This window comes from Haemaphysalis longicornis, unplaced genomic scaffold (genome assembly GCF_048455015.1).
Source record: "Haemaphysalis longicornis isolate Haplotype H1 unplaced genomic scaffold, Haemaphysalis longicornis Haplotype H1 scaffold_10, whole genome shotgun sequence".
NCBI lineage: Eukaryota > Metazoa > Arthropoda > Arachnida > Ixodida > Ixodidae > Haemaphysalis > Haemaphysalis longicornis.
The window spans coordinates 34,247,912-34,267,211 of record NW_027526204.1 but is presented as its reverse complement, the minus strand read 5'-3'; the positions used below and the strand labels follow the sequence as shown (position 1 = coordinate 34,267,211).

The window sequence follows — 19,300 nt, the reverse complement described above, 5'->3', positions numbered from 1 at the left end:
TGGCTGAACAGTGCGCTGCCATATTTGACCGTGATGCCTTGGGGTTTTGGCACGGCGTTTGATCATTGGTGCGCTCCTGGCACGCACTTCAAATGGCTGTTTCTTTGTTCCTTTTTCAGGGGATTTTGAGGTCTCCCCTCTCCGCGGAGTCCCCCTAACACATGACACTTTTTTTTTTTATTTGCGAAGATGAGATATGATGCTACCCTCCCTCACCCATCGCCTCCTGTATTCTCTCAGTGCCAAACGCATCGCCTGCTTTACAATGGAAGTGAGTGGGACGCGTAATTCGCCACATGTCGTAAGGTGGGGCCGCGACATTAAGTGATTCTCTCAGTGCCAAATGCATCGCTTGCTTTACAATGGGAGTGGGACGCGTAATTCACCACATGTCGTAAAGTGGGGCCGCGACATTAACTGTTTCTTTTAACGCTGGAAAAATCGCCAATTTTTGAGGCTCCAAGGAAATATTTTGTTCTGCTGAAAGAATTGGCTTGGCACAAATTGCGGAACACAAAATGCAGAATATTGAACATCCTTTCCAATGACACTAGTTTTAAATGTTTTCAAACATCATAGTTGCGAAGAAAAATATCAAAATCAAAATTTTTGTCGAGTTAGAAGAAAAGGAAAAACAAGGAGTTGTTTATAACATACCACCGGCAGCAGAAAAAATTTTGAATGTTCATTTTGTGGGAAAAATTTTGGAAACATGTCCTAGACAGAAATGTTGACTTGCTCTGAACAGTTTGTCGATATGATAAAAAACGTTAGTGCACATGGTGCTCGTGACGTGTGGTGAAGCCCAACCTCCATTTCAAAATGATTAATTTCGGGTGGTTGCCTGGAAAAAATCTGGCACTTTGACATTATCAGAGGCACCAAGTTGTCCTCACGCTACATAAAAACATCTTGTCAATGAGTGACTGCATTTACAGCCAGCACAGCATTCAGGACAAGCACGCGATACGGAAAAACATGCATGGAGTTGAAAACGAAACTTCACGGTTGATGCCAGTTGATGTTCACTGTCAGTTATCTGTCAAAACATGAACTTGCGATCTCTTATGATCTTCTAACTCTCTGTTGCAGTATCGCTTGCAAGAATGAGGTGTGATGCGCTAGAATTGTGCCTTGAAAACTTTGCCCGATTATGTGTTGCGCTATGAAACAGATGAGCACTACGAGCCTCCTGCATTGCAGCGCCACCTAACATTTTTGAAATCAAACAGTACAAAACGTATTGGAGACTCCGTGTGAATAGACAGTTTAACTAAATAGGATCACTGGACCCCCGGATATATTTCTAAAACGGAGAACAAGGCTATCGTTCTGTGGCCTCCAATAGTTACACAGGCCGTGCACATTCCGGTAACGGGCGGTGTCCCTCCATCGGCGACATGAACATGCGACATGGTTGGCGTCAAAACTTTACGGAGGCGACGCCGAAGGGGAGCACTCATTATCGAGATATGTGCGCCAATGTCTATAAGAGCGGTGATCGGAACGCCGTCTACTTCAATGTCGATTAAATTGTCTCTAGTCGGCAACGTCAAAAGAGGAATTTGGGGCTGGGATCGGAATGCAGCGTCACCTCTGGCCGCTGCATTCATCAGTTTTCCGGTGAGAAGCATGGAAGGGGTGCCAACGGTGAAAGGTGTCGGCGCTGCGGCGGGGGCGAGCGCCAAAATCGGGAGGCAGAGCTACCGGCATTAGCGACGGATTCTGGGGACGTGTGAGGGGAAAAACAGTGGGCACGTCAGTCGAGTAACGGTCTGCCGAGAAGTTGTTCCTGGAAACTCGAAGCCAATGGTTCTGACAGTACCGAGCGACTTGGCCAACACGGCGACAGGTGATCACAGATGGGCTAATCATCGGCGGTTCTCCAGTCAGCGGAATTTCGGTACCGTGGGGGGCCGGACACATACCGAGGTCCAGGTGGAGCATAACTGTGGCGGGCGGCAGGAGGACTCAGCGACAATACTTGCTGGATACCCATGTTGCTAATCTCGTCTCGAACGACAGCTTGAATCAGCGAAATGGCTGGAACAGGGCTGTCGACCGAATGGGGCAGGGTAACGGCATGAGACGTGGCTTCCAGTTCGCGGTGCACTATTCTTTGGACGGTGTGTTCGAGTGAGTCGGGGTGAGAAGTCGCGGAAGAAAACGGCTGGGGGTATGGTGGCTCGCAGGATGAAGTCGCAGCAGTGTTGGGCAACCGTTGAAACTGCTGCGTGATGCGGCGGCTCTTCGCTTGCTCGAACAGTCGGCATTCGTTTAGGATGGCATTGACTGTAGTGCAGCCCTTACACATGAGCAAGTGAAAATCGTCGTCAGCTATTCCCTTAAGCACATGCGCAACCTTGTCCTGCTCAGTCATCTTCTCGTCGACCTTAAGGCAGAGAGCCAGGACGTCGTGAATGTAAGAAATGTACGGTTCGGTCGATGTCTGGGCACGGGATGCAAGTTCCGCTTTTGCGCGTTGTTGACGTTGGATGGGATTGCTGAATATTCTCAAGAGTTCGGATTTACAGAAGTTCCAACTGGTTAACGTGGCTTCATTGGTTTCATACCACCTTTGTGCCGCACCTCTCAAGCAGAAAAGAAGATTTGCAAGCATGAACGTTGTGGGCGCTGACCCGCTCGTAGCGCTTTATTCAATCTTCGACGTCAACATCGTCCGTGCCAGTAAAGAAACCGGGCTCTCGGGGCTGCGAAACGACGACCAGTGGAGGCGACGACTCGCTCGGCGGAACCATGCTGGCAGGAGGAATATGACGCCCGCTTCGGAGATGCGTGATGAAGGATAACGACGCCTTTAGGCTCAGATAGCCGAGACGAGAGGGAGGGGATGTCTGGAAACCTCACCAAGATGTTACGGTGACGTGAAGGAAGACGTGTAGCCAAGCGGTACAAGAGGTATCCGCACAGTGGATTTACAATCGCGAGAGCACCACGCAGGCCAGGCGCAATATCCTCTTCTACTTCGACATCTAGCTCGTTTTCCGAGTCCGCGTGCGCTACCGTCATCTTCTTTCGGCTAGTACTTGGCACATGCCCCAATGTGGTACACATAGGCTATGCACGTATCGTAGCAATATAATTGCACAAATTCTGTTTAGGACATCGTGTAAGCTTATGGGACTCAACCATTAGTCAAGGAGAAAGTTTTTACACCTGACATTTCTTTGCTCTTGATAATTTTAATTATAGTCGCACGGATTCTGTCTGAGCTTATACCAACTGGTGAGATTCATACATTAGGGAAAAAACAGTCTTAATTCCTTAAGTTTGTTAGTATTATGCTAGAAACTTGCGAAAACCGTGGCATAACTCAAAATACTATCCGCCATTACCATATAAATTTTTAAACTATTCTACCAACCTGTTTATATTTTCTTTTTTGCACATTTTATCAACTGGAACAGTACAGCTAAACATGTCTTGACTCTGTTGAATGAACAGAAGCAAATATTTAGCCTATTTTAGCTTTTTTGTTTCTAATTGCTGCCGCATGTTGTATCCTTAACTGCTGGTATCTTTGATGTTCACACATTTATGCCCCTCCTTCTTGGGCCTCTAGTTTGCAGTATGTACTTCAATACAAATGAAAAGTGTGTGACGAGGGCAGTTCAAGGGGCCAACGATATACTGGCTTCACACTAATTTGCGCAAGACTCACAGAAGAACACATGTATACCCCACACGAAGTGTAACCAACAGCTCAACTGTTGTTTTAAAACAAGACAGCTGTGTAAGAAAACAGAGACACAACGTGTTGTTGGGCTAGTTGGTACATACTGAATGGGAGCTTACCACAAAAAAAGGCGAGGACGGTGGCAAACGTGACAGTTAGTAGCACGTTTGCCACTGTCCTCGTCTTTTTTTTTTTTGTGCTAAGCTCCCATTCATGAAAACAGATCTCTATGTGCACGAACGCCATTGCTGCTTTTATTTCAAACCCACTGCCACATCACCAAAATGTGAGTGCCACAGGTGACGTGGTGGAGTGAAAGGGAATTATCGCTCTCACAGGCGGAGAGGACTGCAAGAACAACAGCAAGCATGCCACATGCAACATTGTCGATGCCAAGAAGCTGTGTTGTGGCACTGTCTCTGGATGCAGCCTGCAGCCAGGGTCTCTCCTGCAGCCATTACACCCAGACAGCCATTACCATAAGTACAATAGGTATGAGCCTCTTCTTTGTAACAGCTAGGTTGTATGCATTACTAATATTTTTCTTTTCAGGTACGCAGTGTTCTCTGACATCACTCATCAGTGCTGGCTCCCAAACAGAGGCAGGATTTGGAGGTCTGACTTTTCGTTATTGTTTCTATTATGAGTATCTCACAGAGCAGGCAAGGCAGTTAAGAAAATTTTTATCATAAAACGTCAAGGGGAGCTTGCACTCACACTCAAGACTTCGATGGCAAAGCTGTTGTAGCTGTTGCGCAGGCCACACCAAGGTGGGGAGATTTAATGGACGTGAATTTGGGGTCATTGTGAGGATTAATTCCACGGTTTCAGGCAGCGGCAGTTTTGAGCGCCTAAATGCCAGTATTCAACCACATAGCTAGCCCGTGCTCCTGCAATATTACTATCTCCCGTTGTGGCCGCAGCAACTGCTGTAGGAATTCAAAATTACATAAAAAATTTCAACGCGATATCATTATTAGGCTCATTTTGCAGTTTTGTTTCGTGGTCATCAAGCGTCCTCTGACATATATTACTGCCGCATACTGGAAATGGAAATGACGATTGCTGCAGGTAGATGTGAGGGCTCGTACGAATTTGGTACATGGGGTGGCAGCTATTTGAGTGTGAAAAAGAGAAAATACAAGGGTGGATACAAAAAAAAAAAACGATACGTGATTTCAGCTGGCATTTTGCATGCGTTGTGAAATTAGTTTTACTGGCACGGCCTTCAGCAGACACAGTCGCCAGGCATGCCCGCAACTCGCTTCGGTACTAATGCTGCCAGCTGCACTGTGTCCTCTGACTAAAAAGGGGGCAAGGAATAATGCCAGGCCCTCAAAAAGTAAAGGAGGCCTACATCCTGAGAAGAAACAAAATAAATGTCGTAAAAGGACAGAAAACCAGTGCATAATTTGGAATTCTACCAATTTGCCACTTCTAAAATTTTTTGCGTACCTGCCACCGGCACAAGCTCTGTCCGGCATATGATTAATGGCACCACGCAGCCAACTTGCGGGATGTGCCAGTCCCGCAGGCTGGTAGTTCCTTGTCAAACTTTCACTTACGGCCAAATGCGCCTAACATCTTGTTCAACGCTGTTTTTTACGTTGTGATGTCACCCATTTTGGGTGTTTTGAGTTGGTCATTTAATGTGGTGCCTGGGACAGGGACACTGGGTTGCCAGCACTATTTTTGGGAGGGACACATACGGCACGTAGATCTAAAAATTTTGATTTAGACAGTTCTAGGGCATTATCAGCAAAACTGTTTCTCGTCAAGGTGCTTTAAGTGATGCCCTTTCATTCGGAATAGAGAATATATACTCGACGAAAATCGGTTGTCTGTCCCTTTAAGAATAAGGTTGATTAACTAAGTAGCCTCTTGGAAACTGTTTAACCGTTAGTTGTAATAGGAACAGAATCGTGGCTTGATGAGAGTGTAGCTATAGCTAACAGTGAAGTGTTCCCACCCAACTTTGTATCCTTCAGAAAAGATCGGAATAACCATGGTGGGGGCGTATTTGTACTGGTTGACGAAAGCATTGCGTCGTGTCAAACTAGTGCGGGACAGCACATGCGAAGCAGTATGGTGTCGAATAAGACTTCGGAATGGTAAAACGTTATCTGTGTGCTGTTTTTACCGCCCACTGCAGGCCTCTGTAGAAACATTATCGGAGCTTACGAGCCAATTATAAGTAATTAAAACTAACTATATGGTTGTCGCTGAAGATTTTAACCTCCCCGCTCTTCATTGGCACGGCCAACCTGCCTTTTTAGGAATTACTGGTAGGCTATATATTGCTATGGCCAATATTGTTTACTTATTTTCAGTTGCGCAGACTGTTTTGGAGCCAATGAGAGAAAATCATGTTCTTGATTTATTTTTCACAAATGCACCACATAAAGTTCTGTCCATGGTAGTCATACCAGGAATTAGGGACCACAAAGCTGTTGTCTGTAAAATGAACATGACCTATCAAAGTACTACTACTACTAAGAGCCGGCATATATTACATTATGCAAAGGCAAATACTGATAAAAAAAATTCCCCGCATTTCCCCGAGGGGAAGAATGTGAAAGTGCGAATGCACGAGTTGAATTTGCGCGGTTCAGTAATGTTCGCGAAAGAGAGATCACACACTCACACACAACTACAAAGAAAGAAAGAGGCATTTATTCACAGACACCTATTTGTGTTGTCGTTGTACTTGATTGCTAGAGCGGATCTCAGCTTTGAAATTTCTTGTCAGTACTCCTTTAAGCGGGTGCATTAGCCCTTCTCACGCCCGATTCCTGGCCAATCCCCCACGTGGGTATGTGCCATGTCAGTGGCCAGGCAGCGCGCGCCCATCTCCCCCCGTTGCCAAGGAAGACGAGGAGATTCCTGGCCAATCCCCCACGTGGGTATGCTATGCGGACATCGCCGGTGGACGCAGGTTCAGGGTCGCTTAAGAAGTGCATTCGCACTTAATTGCAGCCGAGCTTGACAATTACGTTGTCTTCGAGACACTTGCAGAATCACTTTCAGTAGAGCAGCTTTGGTCCAAATTCAAAGATAAGCTTTTGGAACTATGAGGCCGTCACATGCCGTCCTCGATGTTATCTAAAAGGCGTGAAAGAAGCAAGCCACAGTTTACAAAACAGTTACATGCCTTAGCACAGAAATGGAAAAGGGCTTACTAGAGTCATCTGCGCAATACGTCCATTCCAAATTTTCGTAAGCTTAAGGAAATTGCATGTCAATTAAAAGGTGCTACGACAGCTGTGATAACTGCATATTTTCAGTCATTTCAATCACGACTTCAGCAAAATAAAAAGGAGCTATGGAAATATGTGAAAGGAAAGAAAAAGGACTCTCTCAATCCCTGCTCTGGAACAGAACGGTGTCATTGAAAGTGCTGAAAAAACTGAAAGCTTTAATTCGTATTTTAGCTCTGTTTTTTCCGTCTCAGGTACGCGAACAAACGCATACCATTTATCTGTACCTCCTCCGGGCGAGCCTCAGATGGATGATATTGTATTTCATAGCCAAGGAGTTGAAACCCTGCTAAAGCATCTAGATTTATCAAGAGCTTCTGGACCTGACGGACTGCCTAACGCTCTCTTGAAATCCTGTGCGCATATAGTGTCCCAGTATTTAGTAATAATCTTTGAAAAATCTTTACGCGTTTGTTCCTTGCCTAGTGATTGAAAACTGCCTGCTGTTGTATCTATTCACAAATCATGACCATGAAAAATTGTTTCAAATTATCGTCCTATATCCTTAAAAGCCGTTTGCTGCAAAACTTTTGAGCATGCCTTATACTCGTCAATAATAAAGCACTTGGAAGCCAATTTCTTGTTAATTGAACGTCAACATGGCTTTCACAAAGACCATTCCTGTGTTACCCAGTTAATTGAATTTACTCATGAGCTAGCATGTCGTCGTGTGACTGCAGCTGGACAGCCGAACCAGTATAGACTGCATTTTTTTGGATTTCAGAAAAGCATTTGATTTGGTCCCACACAATTTATTATTGCAGAAAATTACCCAATGCAAAATTAACCCTCAAATTATTAACTGGATTCCAGAATACTTAAATTGAAGGAAGCAATACGTCGTGAATGGTGAACAGTCATCCACTACCAATGTGACGTCCGCGGTCCCTCAGGGATCAGTACTGGGCGCATTATTGTTTTTAATGTATAATAATGACATCACCCTGGATGAGAGTGTTTGTGGATGACTCCATCATTTATAGAGTAATAAACTGTGAAAGTGATCGGGGCGCAGTTCAATACGACTTGGACAAAATAAATACATGCTGTTAAAAATGGCACATGCAACTTAATTTGGAGAAGACAATGTGCATGACGTTTTCTAGAAAGAAGGCTGAAGCTTCGCTTTCGTATACTGTAAAGAAGAAGGTTTTAAAAATAGTCTCTGAATATAGGTATTCGGGCGTATTTTTCACACCCACTCTGTATTGACACCGTCATTGTGATTATACGATAGCTAAGGCGTGTAGATCCTGTGGTTCCTGCTGCGGAACATGCGTGAGTTTCTCCAGTTCACACGGGAATTACTGTACAAATCATGCGTATGGTCGATACTTGATTATGTGAGTAGCATATGGGACCCACCCACTGCACTTGATAAAGATAAATTTGAAAAAGTGCGAAACATGGGCACCCGTTATTTCCTGGGAAACACTGTTAAGAGCCACAACTTCAGCATGATGTGCTGCAAGCAAACTTTAGGATGGGAACAGTTGGCCACATGCCAGGCTAAGCAGCGTCTGAAGCTTTTTCATGAGTTATACATATCTCGAACTTGTATTTCTCATGACAGTTACATTGCTCCACTGCATTACATATCTGGGTGAGTCGATCACATTTACAAAGTGCGGAAGTACCGATGTAAGACAGCACCATTTAGTAATTCTTTTTTCCCTAAAACGGTTTGCCAGTGGAATTGGTTGCCTTTAGTGATCGTTGCTGCTGTTGGTAGTGATTGATTTTTTCCTTTGTTAGAGTCGGTTAAATTGTCCAGTTGATAATGGGTGTTTTGTTTGAGTGCTGTATAAATACTTAACAACGGATTTGTTTTCGTCTTATTGTATGTTATCCCCTAGAATTTTTCGTACATTTCTGTCAATGTCCTTTCCATTGTGTATTGAGTATACTTGCTACAGGCTGGTTAGACTGTACTGTACTTACTGCAAATTGAGCTTGTGTTCTGTCTTGTAATCATGTATTCTTCCCACTGTAATGCCTTATGGCGCTGTGGGTATCAAATAAATAAAAAATGAAATAAGTAAACAAGTTCTCAAAGCTGGTTACGTAGTGTAACCAATCGTTGACATGCTGCTTACGCACACTTGAGGCTACATCATACTGTTGTGACTTACGAACAACGAAGTCACCTTGCCCTTGCTGAATTTCAGCTTCCGTTCACAAGTTCTTCCACACGGTATGACACTAGCCACGTTGATGCCGGTTTGTGATCACGGCGTTTCCGCTGCAACCTTTGGCAAACCTCCAATCAATGTTGAAACACAGCCTGACTCCTCCGCGGAAAGATGCCGAACTTTCGCACACCATTCCAGCAGATCAAACGCCAACGCAAGCTGAAGAACTGCGTTGCCTTTGGATTGATACGGTGACATATTCGATTTTGGTGATCGTCCTTTGGCCCAGACACCCATCGTCCATCATCGTATTAATACCGGAGATGCCAGCCCTGTGCACAACCGGCTGTATCGTGTGTCCCAAGCTAAGCGGCTTGTTATCTAAAAAGAGGTGGACAAAATGCTCAATAGAGACATCATTGAGCCATCCTCAAGTTTTGGGGCGTCACCAGTTGTCCTGGGTAAAAAGATCGGACGTGGCGATTCTGCATGGACTACCGGCACATTAACAAAATCACAAAATGGATGTGTATCCCCTTCCAAAAATCGATGATTCGCTTGATTGCTTTCATGGTGCCACGTCTTTTTCTTCCATTCATCTCCGCTCCGGCTACTGGCCGGTCACTGTCGATGACAAGGACTGCGAAAAGGCCGCTTTTATCACTCCGGATGGTCTCTACCAATTCAAAGTAATGCCATTCGGACTTTGTAATGCCCCAGCTACATTCGAGCGAATGATGGACTCTCTCCTCCATGCCTTTAAATGGTCAACTTGCCTTTGCTGTCTTGATAGCGTTAGCGTCTTTTCTCCAACATCTCAGACCCACCTGCAATGCCTGTCGGATGCTCTGGCCATTTTTTGCCGAGCCAAAATTCAACTTAATTCTTCTAAATGCAGGTTTGGACGGTGGCAAATCACCATCCTCGGCCACCTGGTTGATGTTAAAGGAGTGCAACCTGACTCCGACAAGATGGAAGCTGTGCGAAAATTTCCTCCTCCACGCTAAGCAACAGACATGTGCAGCTTTGCCAGTTCGTGCTCTTATTTCTGCCGCTTTGTCAGAAATTTTGTTGAAAAGTCTGCTGCTGTCGATCTGCAAGCAATTATGTGACCTCTAATTCCATGTGTCCATGCGGTATAACCAAGAAACTTGCACTTGTTTAACCAAGAAACTTGCACTGAGCTTCGCACATTTCACTGGCTTATTTTCGTCTGCGGAATACACTTCACTGACACCTCCGACCTGCATGACCCCAGCACTTTGTTGACATCATATCCAGCTATGCTTCAAACAGACGACTTGCTTTTTTTTAATTTTTCCCTCGATAAAAGCTGCCGAGTTCATTTAGTTCCCGAAAACCTTCTACAATACCGTCGGCATATTGCCCTGCGCCATGGCTACCGTTTGAAAGGGCACCAGACACGCAGTGCAGGCCACTGACCACGCGTAATCCTGCACCATTTGAGCAGCTATTCGCCATGTGGCGCTAGGGGTCGAATCGACGGGGCACTGCCTTACCTTTGCAAAATGCCTATAGGGTCAAGACCAATCACTCTAGTCGCCGTAGCAGCGACACTGGGTCGCGGATTACTGGAGTGACAGAGGTTGCATTGCTTTTGTCGCTCTAATCACAAGTATGAGTGTATATACAAAGAACGTGTGTTGTACTGCTCGCAGGTGAACACTTCAATGGTCACCTCACTCTCCTTATCTGTTTTATTGATGGCGCAGGTATTTTTCAGCACAGGCCCTTAATTTGAAAATATTGACACAATTTGAAATGTTTTTACGATTTTATTGAAGATATTTTATTCGTTGTGAATTTTACTACTTTGTTATGTTTTCTTTTAAGTAGAAGAAATATATAACTTACCTATTGAAATCTATGAGGTCGTTTGTTTTATTTTAACATGCTTTTTAGAGAGTAACAGCATCTGATGGCATGGTGCAGCCAATCTTCATTGAAAACAACATTTGTTTCATGTGTGTAGTAGAAGCACTCTTAGAAAACCTGGGAAACTTGAGGTACTTAAAAATGTGTCAATGCTTGAATGTGGACTAGTTGGCCGGAGCAATGAAACATGCTAAAAACAGCACAGTTAGAGACACGACCCAAAGGAAGAAAGAACAAAGGCCAGCGCTAGTCCTGTGTCGTTCTTTGTGTCCTGTCTCTAGCTGTGCCGGTTTCACCATGTTTCATTGAAAATGTGAACTTGGTAGACACCCTGCAGATCACAAAGTCCCACTTAGATGAAACTGTGCTGTGCATTCCAGTATATAGGCTGTTTGAGGATTTGTATAACACTCGTTGCTTTCAGTTGCTCAAACCTTTGACTTTTGCAGTTTTCGAAGTGAACGACACCCAAGTTGGCGATTCGGATATATCGGACAACACAACTTCCCCAGATGGTGCAGACATTTCGGCTGAACCCAGTCCTCACACCTCCTCGTGCGACCGACACGCTGGCAATGCAGGGTGGGTTGTGGAATTCTAGGCACCCAGGAACGAAACTGTGGTCACCAAGTTAGTGAAGTAATGAAGGCATTAATCAGAGCATTAGCCTATCAGCTCAAAAGGACACACTTCAAGGCCTCCAACAGCAACTGTTGTTGATGAAACAAGAGTTGCATAATCAGTGGAAGCGAGCGCTTCATTTAAAGTGTGGCTTCTCAATATTAGAAGCTTTGCACCCTCGACACTGTGCTTAGGCAGGTGGAAGTGGTACACACACCCTATATGTCTGCATGTGTCACCGGTAGTTTTAATTAATTATTCCACTCTAGTAACCTCAAGGAGACAACTGAAGAACTTTTGGCTATGACATCATACCAACTTGATAATGAAGACTGCATTTTCGGCAATTGCCCAGCCTGCTCAGGTATGGCTTGCACAGAGACACTACTCTAGTAAAGTCTGTCTGACGTCTTCAGAATTAAGGATGACACACATCCACCAGTGGATCAGTGGAAAAAATTGTAATGCTGAGACCATTCTTTTGATGCCTGAAGAATTTTCGGCAAAGTTCATGGACATGTTGAACCATCTTAATGTCCACCATTCTATCAGTGAGCAGCAAGCCAGCTACTTCCGATACCTTAGAGCCAACTGAAGTCTGCACGAGACCATCATAGGGATGAAGTATGCAGAATATATAGCTTTATAGTTCAGTACATGCCACAGTCATACCACTGCGTCAACTCACAGGTTCAACTACACCCTGTAGCTACATATTTTGGCAAGCAGGAAACCGCACCTGCAGAGGTTTCTGTACACTGGTGCATTTATTTCTATCTGTTTGAAGCATGGCACAGTTGCAGTACACATATTTCCGAGCACAGTGCTTGCGAAACAAACAAGGTCTGCGTCAGCTACAAAATTTAATAGATTTCTGACAGAAGAGAACTTCGTGAATCTCTGCTACCATGAAGTGGACTATGAACTGTCGCCAGAATGGGATTTCTTTGCCACACCACACGGCAAAGTGCATGTGATGACATCTGAGGCGCAATCAAAGGTCTTGCACTGAGGGCAAGTATCCAGAGATCGAGACCTTTCCAGGATCAGAATAATGCCAACGGACCCGTCTGCTGGGGTACAGACAATGTCAAAAAAAGGACTAATCTGGCTCCCATGTTTTAAAACAAGATACAAGAACACAGCTTGGTTCACTATTAGCCGTGGCAATTCCAGTCAAAGAAACGCAACAGTTACATCACTTCGGACCAGCTACGCATTCAACACTTCACATTGCCATTAAATCCTACTCAGGCTCCAAAAAAATTCAGGTAAACAAACAAAAATGAACAACTAGGCTGGTTACTTTGATGCTAACTCTTCAACTGGGGAAGACTTGAACCACTGTGGATAAAAAACAGAAGGCGAAAAAAACAGGTGGCTAAAAATTTTATGCTTGCTGTAAGAGGTATCCTGTCGTGATGTCTGTGGGCTAGGTTGAGTTGTGGTGCAGAGGTAAAACGACTCTGTGATTCTTCCTCCACATCAGACAGTCAGATCAGGCTTGCTTCACCTCCCGTAATTGACTGTGCATAGACCCATTAATAAAAAAGTGGCAAATTAGCCGAATTATGCTGTTTATGTTGTATTTTTGTGGTGTGAAGTGACAAACAATGTTCATTTAGCAGAGAGCCAGGTGTTCGGATTCCTCCTGCATAAAAGTTCGTAGGCATGTAGGCATTCCGAGCTGGGAACACACTTCACTAGTGGAGATAAGTGTGGCTTTAAAAAAAAATTCTTGCCTCCAAAGAAATTTGCTCGACTGCGATTTCCTGAACGAAACGCTAAATGTTGGGTGCGTATAATGAGCTGTCTCAAGTAATTTTACCTGTTACCTGTTATGATTTGGTGCTCCATGTAGGTCTTAAGGTTGGAGAAAAACTCATTTTTTAACATTCTTGTAATCAACTGGCCTAAAAAGTAGTCTGTAATCAACCTTAAATATTTTCAGTAGACACTCAAGGAATATAATAATATCACAGTGAAAATATCAGGGCTGAAGCTTTATGATGCCTTTGTAAAAAATTCTGAAAGCGCACCATTTCTTGCGTTTTTAACAAATACAACACTAAAAATTCTTGCGGTGCGGCATAGAAGAGCAAGGCAAGATGAACGCTCTGCAATATTGTTCATTCTACATGGTTTATTTATGTAAATTTATTATGTTCAACCACATTTTTCTTGTTTGCAGAAACTTCAAGGAGTGCTCACATGAATGCAAAAATTTTTTGACGAAAATGCTGGGTGTGTGGGCCTCCGATACGCAATTGGCAACTAGCAGAAATTTTTTTGACAAAATTGGCAATGGCTGATTTTGGTGCTGGGATGTTTCGTGCAGAATGACCCTGCTATGTGTTCTGTATAAGTAAGCCACACTGTTTTCGAGGTTTTAATTAACTTTCATATTGCCCTAGAAAATGAACTAATCAACTTAAAATCACCTATATCAAGTCGTTATTGTTTATGTATTTGTGTACACAAATGAGTAAAATATAAATATTTCTTTAATAACATACATAATTTGCACTACCGGAGAAGAATTAGTATGGCCTAATTAAAGTTTTCGTTTATGGAGAGGAAATTTGAAGCACTGTACTTGCAATGTGATCGGTGGATATATAACCTGCTGCCACATTTTCTGTTAAACAATACTTGACAGAAGTTGTTCAGAACTGTCAAAAACATTTCCAGAAACCTTGAATTTACTGTGGTGTGTACATTGTAAAAAGTCTGTATAAATGCATTTTTTGGGTTGACACCTTTTGCCGTGGGTCTGAAAGATTGTGTTTGCTTGATTTTTGCAATATCTTCATTCCATATTTCATTTTTTTGTATCTTATTATGCCAAATTAGAAGTTTTTTTTAAGTGACCGGGAAAAAATTTCATTTCAGAGGGAAGCTTCATTCCTGCCAGTCCTGTCAGCAATGCAACCATCCCCCTCGTGAGGTGAAATTGTGTGCCAGAAAAATGTGCTGCACCTACACTGTTCGCAAAAAAAGGTTTCTTGAAAAATGCAACCTGGGCAGCCACCAGAGAGGGCACTCTGGGGAGAAGCCATATGAGTGCACCACCTGTCAGATGAGCTTTACTCAAAGATGCCACCTGGTTGATCATGAGAAATTGCACTCAGGCAAAAGGCCGTATGTGTGCACCACCTGTCAGAAGAGCTTTACTCAAAGATGCCACCTGGTTGAACATGAGAGATTGCACTCTGGCAAAAGGCCATATGTGTGCACCACCTGTCACAAGAGCTTTACTCATAGAAGCCACCTGGTTTATCATGAGAAATTGCACTCTGGTGAGGAGCCGTATGTGTGCACCACCTGTCAGAAGAGCTTTACTCAAAGAAGCCACCTGGTTGATCATGAGAAATTGCACTCTGGTGAGAAGCCGTATGTGTGTACCACCTGTCAGAAGAGCTTTACTCATAGACGCCACCTTGTTTATCATGAGAAATTGCACTCTGGTGAGAGGCCGTATGTGTGCACCACCTGTCAGAAGAGCTTTACTCGAAGAAGCCACCTGGTTGATCATGAGAAATTGCACTCTGGTGAGAAGCCGTATGTGTGCACCACCTGTCAGAAGAGCTTTACTCATAGACGCCACCTTGTTTATCATGAGAAATTGCACTCTGGCGAGGGGCCGTATGTGTGCAGCACCTGTCAGAAGAGCTTTACTGAAAGACGCCACCTGGTTGATCATGAGAACTTGCACTCTGGTGAGAGGCCGTATGTGTGCAGCACATGTCAGAAGAGCTTTAGTCATAGAGCTAGCCTTGCTGTTCATGAAAGATCACATTCTGGTGAGAATCCGTATGTGTGCACCACCTGTCAGAAGAGGTTTACTCGAAGAAGCACCTTGGTTGTTCATGAGAAAGTGCACTTTGGGGAGAAGCCATATGTGTGCAGCACCTGTCAGAAAACCTTTACTCAGAGAGCTAGCCTGGTTGTTCATGAAAGATTGCATTCTGGCAGGAGGCCGTATGTGTGCAGCACCTGTCAGAAGAACTTTACTCAAAGAGCTACCCTGGTTGCTCATGAAAGATTACACTCTGGCGAGAGGCCTTATGTGTGCACCACCTGCCAGAAGAGCTTTAATCAAAGAACTAGCTTGGTTGCTCATGAAAGATTGCACTCTGGCGTGAGGCCGTATGTGTGCAGCACTTGTCAGAAGAGCTTTACTCAAAAATGCCACCTGGTTGATCATGAGAAATCACACTCCGTCAAGAAACCGCATGTGTGCAGCACCTGTCAGAAGTCCTTTACTCGGAGAGCTAGCCTGGTTTTTCATGAAAGATTGCACTCTGGCGAGAGGCCGTATGTGTGTAGCACCTGTCAAAAGAGCTTTACTCAAAGAAAGCACCTCGTTGTTCATGGGAGATCACACTCTTGTTAGAAGGTTGTTGGTAGCACCTGTCAGAAGAGCTGTAGACAGTTCCAGCTTGGTGGATCATAAAAGATTTCACTCTGGCGAGAAGGCTCTATGCGGTAGCACCTGTCAGAAGTGCTTTGCTCGGAGACCCAACTGATGAAACATGAAAAATTTCACTCTGTTGAGAGGCCTTTGTGTGCAGCAGCTGTCAGAAGAGCTTCACTCAAAAAAAAACCCACGTGGTCAGCCATGAAACACTGCATTCTCATCAAGGGCTCTGTGTGTGTCATCTCTCAGAGAAGCTTTACTCACAAAGTTCACCTGGTCTCATGAAAGACTGCACTGTCTTGAAAACTGTTGGTAGAACCTGTCAAAAGAGCTTAATCATAGTCCAGCTTGGTCACTCATGAAGGAGTGCACTCTCAGAAAAGGCCATAATTCTACATCTTTGGTCAGATTTACACATAGAAATGGGAGTTGATTGCTCATGAAGAATTACACTTCAGGGGGAACCCGTACATGTGTATCCATTGAGAGAATCAGCTTACAAAATACACTTCTTTGTACTGCACTAGCGCCAGACATTATGTCTATAGTATCCGTCGAACTAGTTTCACTCGTAGAAGTCACTTGGGCAATTGCGTTAACGATTTTATCCTTTGCAAGGTGTGTTCACCACATTGGGAGAGCTTATTCTCAAAGCTTTTTGTTAGTCTAAAATGGTTGCACTTAGGGGACAACTACCATTTGGCAACAACTGTTCTGCTCAAGCAATTTCACTCTCGTGAAAATCTATTTTCTACCTATGTCAAAAAGCATGTTTGATGTATCATGCAAGATTCCATCATGGAGAAAAATCTAATGCCTGTACCATTTGTCAAAAACTGATTGTTTTAAATGTCTATTTGATGAAGGATGACATATTGTAAACATGCTATAATCTTTGGGTGTCAGAAAAGTTTTGCCCAGAAACAGCCAAAAGGGGTTCTGAAACACCAGCCACCGATACATGGCTGTACATATGTTAAATAAAGCAATGTCCTGGTAATCACCTCCTTTTTTCACTTTGTTGAACTGATTCGATTACTGGTCTTTCAAAACAGCGATTTATTACAGAGGTTTATTTCCTCCTCGGTTCATTTGTCTTCAAAACCTGATTATTTCCCCTCGGTATTGCTCCTGATGCTCAGCTGCTCGGTGATCTCCCACCAATTTCAGCTATGCTTCACTTATGTGTCCACTACTGTATTGTATGCATCGCTTTTGGGATGAATCGTCCGACTTGCAGCATTTTGTACAGCTAAGACAATCTGCATTTTGCTCACGCCTGGAGATGAACACGAAAAAGGGGTGGGATTTTTATTCTTCCACACTGATGAAAGTTGCATTCAACGGGACTACCCTCAATCATCAGCCACCAGGCCAAAGTGACGACAAGAATTGGTGCATAGAGCCTCAAATCATCGTCGTAGCCTGCCTAGGCCCACTGCAGGGCCTTCACCTCTCCTATATACCTCCAATTATCCCCCTCATGTGCTAACTGCGACCAATTTATCCCCGCAAACTTCTTGATCTCATCTGCCCATCTAAATTTCTGCCACCCCCTGCCGCGCTTGCCTTCTGTAGGATCCAGTGTTACTTTTAATGACCAACGGTTATCTTGCCTCCGCATCACATGCCCTGCCCACGTTCATTTCTTCCTAATTTCTGCTAATATGTTCTTAACACGCGTTTTTTCTCTTACCCACTCCGCTCTCTTCTCTACCAAGTTACACCTATCTTCCGTTCCATTGCTTGCTGAGACATCCTCAATTAAAGTTGAACTCTTTTAGTGAGCCTGAAAGTTTCTGACCCGGAGCCTCAAATATTTTAAAGCAAACCAGGCGGTTCTAAATCACCACCTACTAGGCGAAAGTGGCAAGGATATAAATGAATATGTATAGGAGCTTGAAACGAGAAAATTGATAAAAATTTGGATCTGAATTTGTCAGAGCGAACATGTGCCTGTGTTCCCGAATTGGTGTCTGTTTATTGTTTGTTGCGACACTTGTATGTACCACTGTCGAGCTTGTTAGTGTTGTGGTTGTAGCTATGCTGTGCACTGGTTTGCACTGTCATTATTCCATTCTGTCTTACATACATTTCTAGGAAATATATGCGTTTATAACCCCAACAAAAGTGACTGGTTTTGCACTTAACCTAATCATCACCAGTGAAAGCAGACTATGCGCACATTTAGTGTGTTGTGAAAATTTGCTGTTGCTTGAGAATTGTCTGTCTGCCGTCCCGCTGTATGTACTGACGATTCATCCTTTAAGCAAAGTGGCCTGGAGTTCAATTTCACAATTGAAACAACGAAACAAAATGGCATCTTGTATCTGGATTTGTAATTTTGGTTTGATAAGGAGCATGTCTGCTGGATGTATGCACCACGATCGGTCAAGCCTTTGATGAACTACTCATCGGGCCCTTCCAAGCTTGTTAAAAACGCTATTGCCTTGTCATGTTTTCGCTGAGCAGTTTTGAAATCGTGCCAACACTTGATGACAGACAGTTTCAATGAGCAAGTTAAAATGTTAATCGAGGCAGGATTTCCACAGGGCCTCTTGTCATGGCCATGTGAAAAACTTCTCAAAATCCTAAAAACAAAGTCTGGCTGCTGGGATTTGCAGAGGACACCCAAAAGCCCAAAGTTGCCATCATCCCACAGATTCATACAATCACGCACGTCCTAAAAAATGTGGGCCATCGCTATGGAGTGCTAGTGGCTATCACGACTCGCAACAAGTTGCGTTATGGCAGGCTTGACAGAAAGACAGAGTGGGGAAGTGATACGAAAGGGGACAGTTGTGGTGTTAAACACAAGAACCGGTATGTTGCCTCCGCAACAGGAGTTGTGTACAGCATTCCTTTACCCTGTGGCCGAACTTATGTTGGACACACTGGTCGCTGTATCAACGTGCGTTTGAAAGAATATGAATTGTCATTGAAGGGCTTTCTATCATCTGATCTTTCTTCGCATTCTGCTAAGTGCAGCGTATGGAAACCTAATTTTCCTGCCACTAACATTGTATTTATGCACCGTGATCAAACAACCCGCAAAATCATGCAGGCATTCCATAGAAGAACAAAGTGATAAGTGTGTGAGCCAAACAAGCGTGTCTCCATCCTAAAGAGATTGCATATCTGTGTGTGCCTTGACAGTAACGTGTATATCTAGTGTCATTACCGTGACCTTTGTAAACTTGTTTCCATCATGCATAGTGTCTTTTTATTACTTTTATTGTGTGTGTTGAGTGTTTATATTCACCCTTCTTGATATTAA

At 43.9% G+C, this 19,300-nt stretch overlaps 1 protein-coding gene across 2 annotated transcripts in view; it reads left to right on the top strand.

Moving 5' to 3' along the window:
• Window positions 1–18,781, top strand: part of LOC144158369 (uncharacterized) — a 34,204-nt gene extending 15,423 nt beyond the window's left edge. For both annotated transcript variants that reach the window (XM_077689219.1, XM_077689218.1), the window contains 4 exons: window positions 4,036–4,189; window positions 4,250–4,312; window positions 11,432–11,564; window positions 14,496–18,781. In XM_077689219.1, the coding sequence (XP_077545345.1) occupies window positions 4,066–4,189; window positions 4,250–4,312; window positions 11,432–11,564; window positions 14,496–15,999 (1,824 nt within the window). In that variant the 5' untranslated portion in view covers window positions 4,036–4,065 and the 3' untranslated portion in view covers window positions 16,000–18,781. The remainder of the gene's footprint in view (window positions 1–4,035; window positions 4,190–4,249; window positions 4,313–11,431; window positions 11,565–14,495) is intronic.
• The last annotated feature ends 519 nt before the right edge of the window (window positions 18,782–19,300 follow it).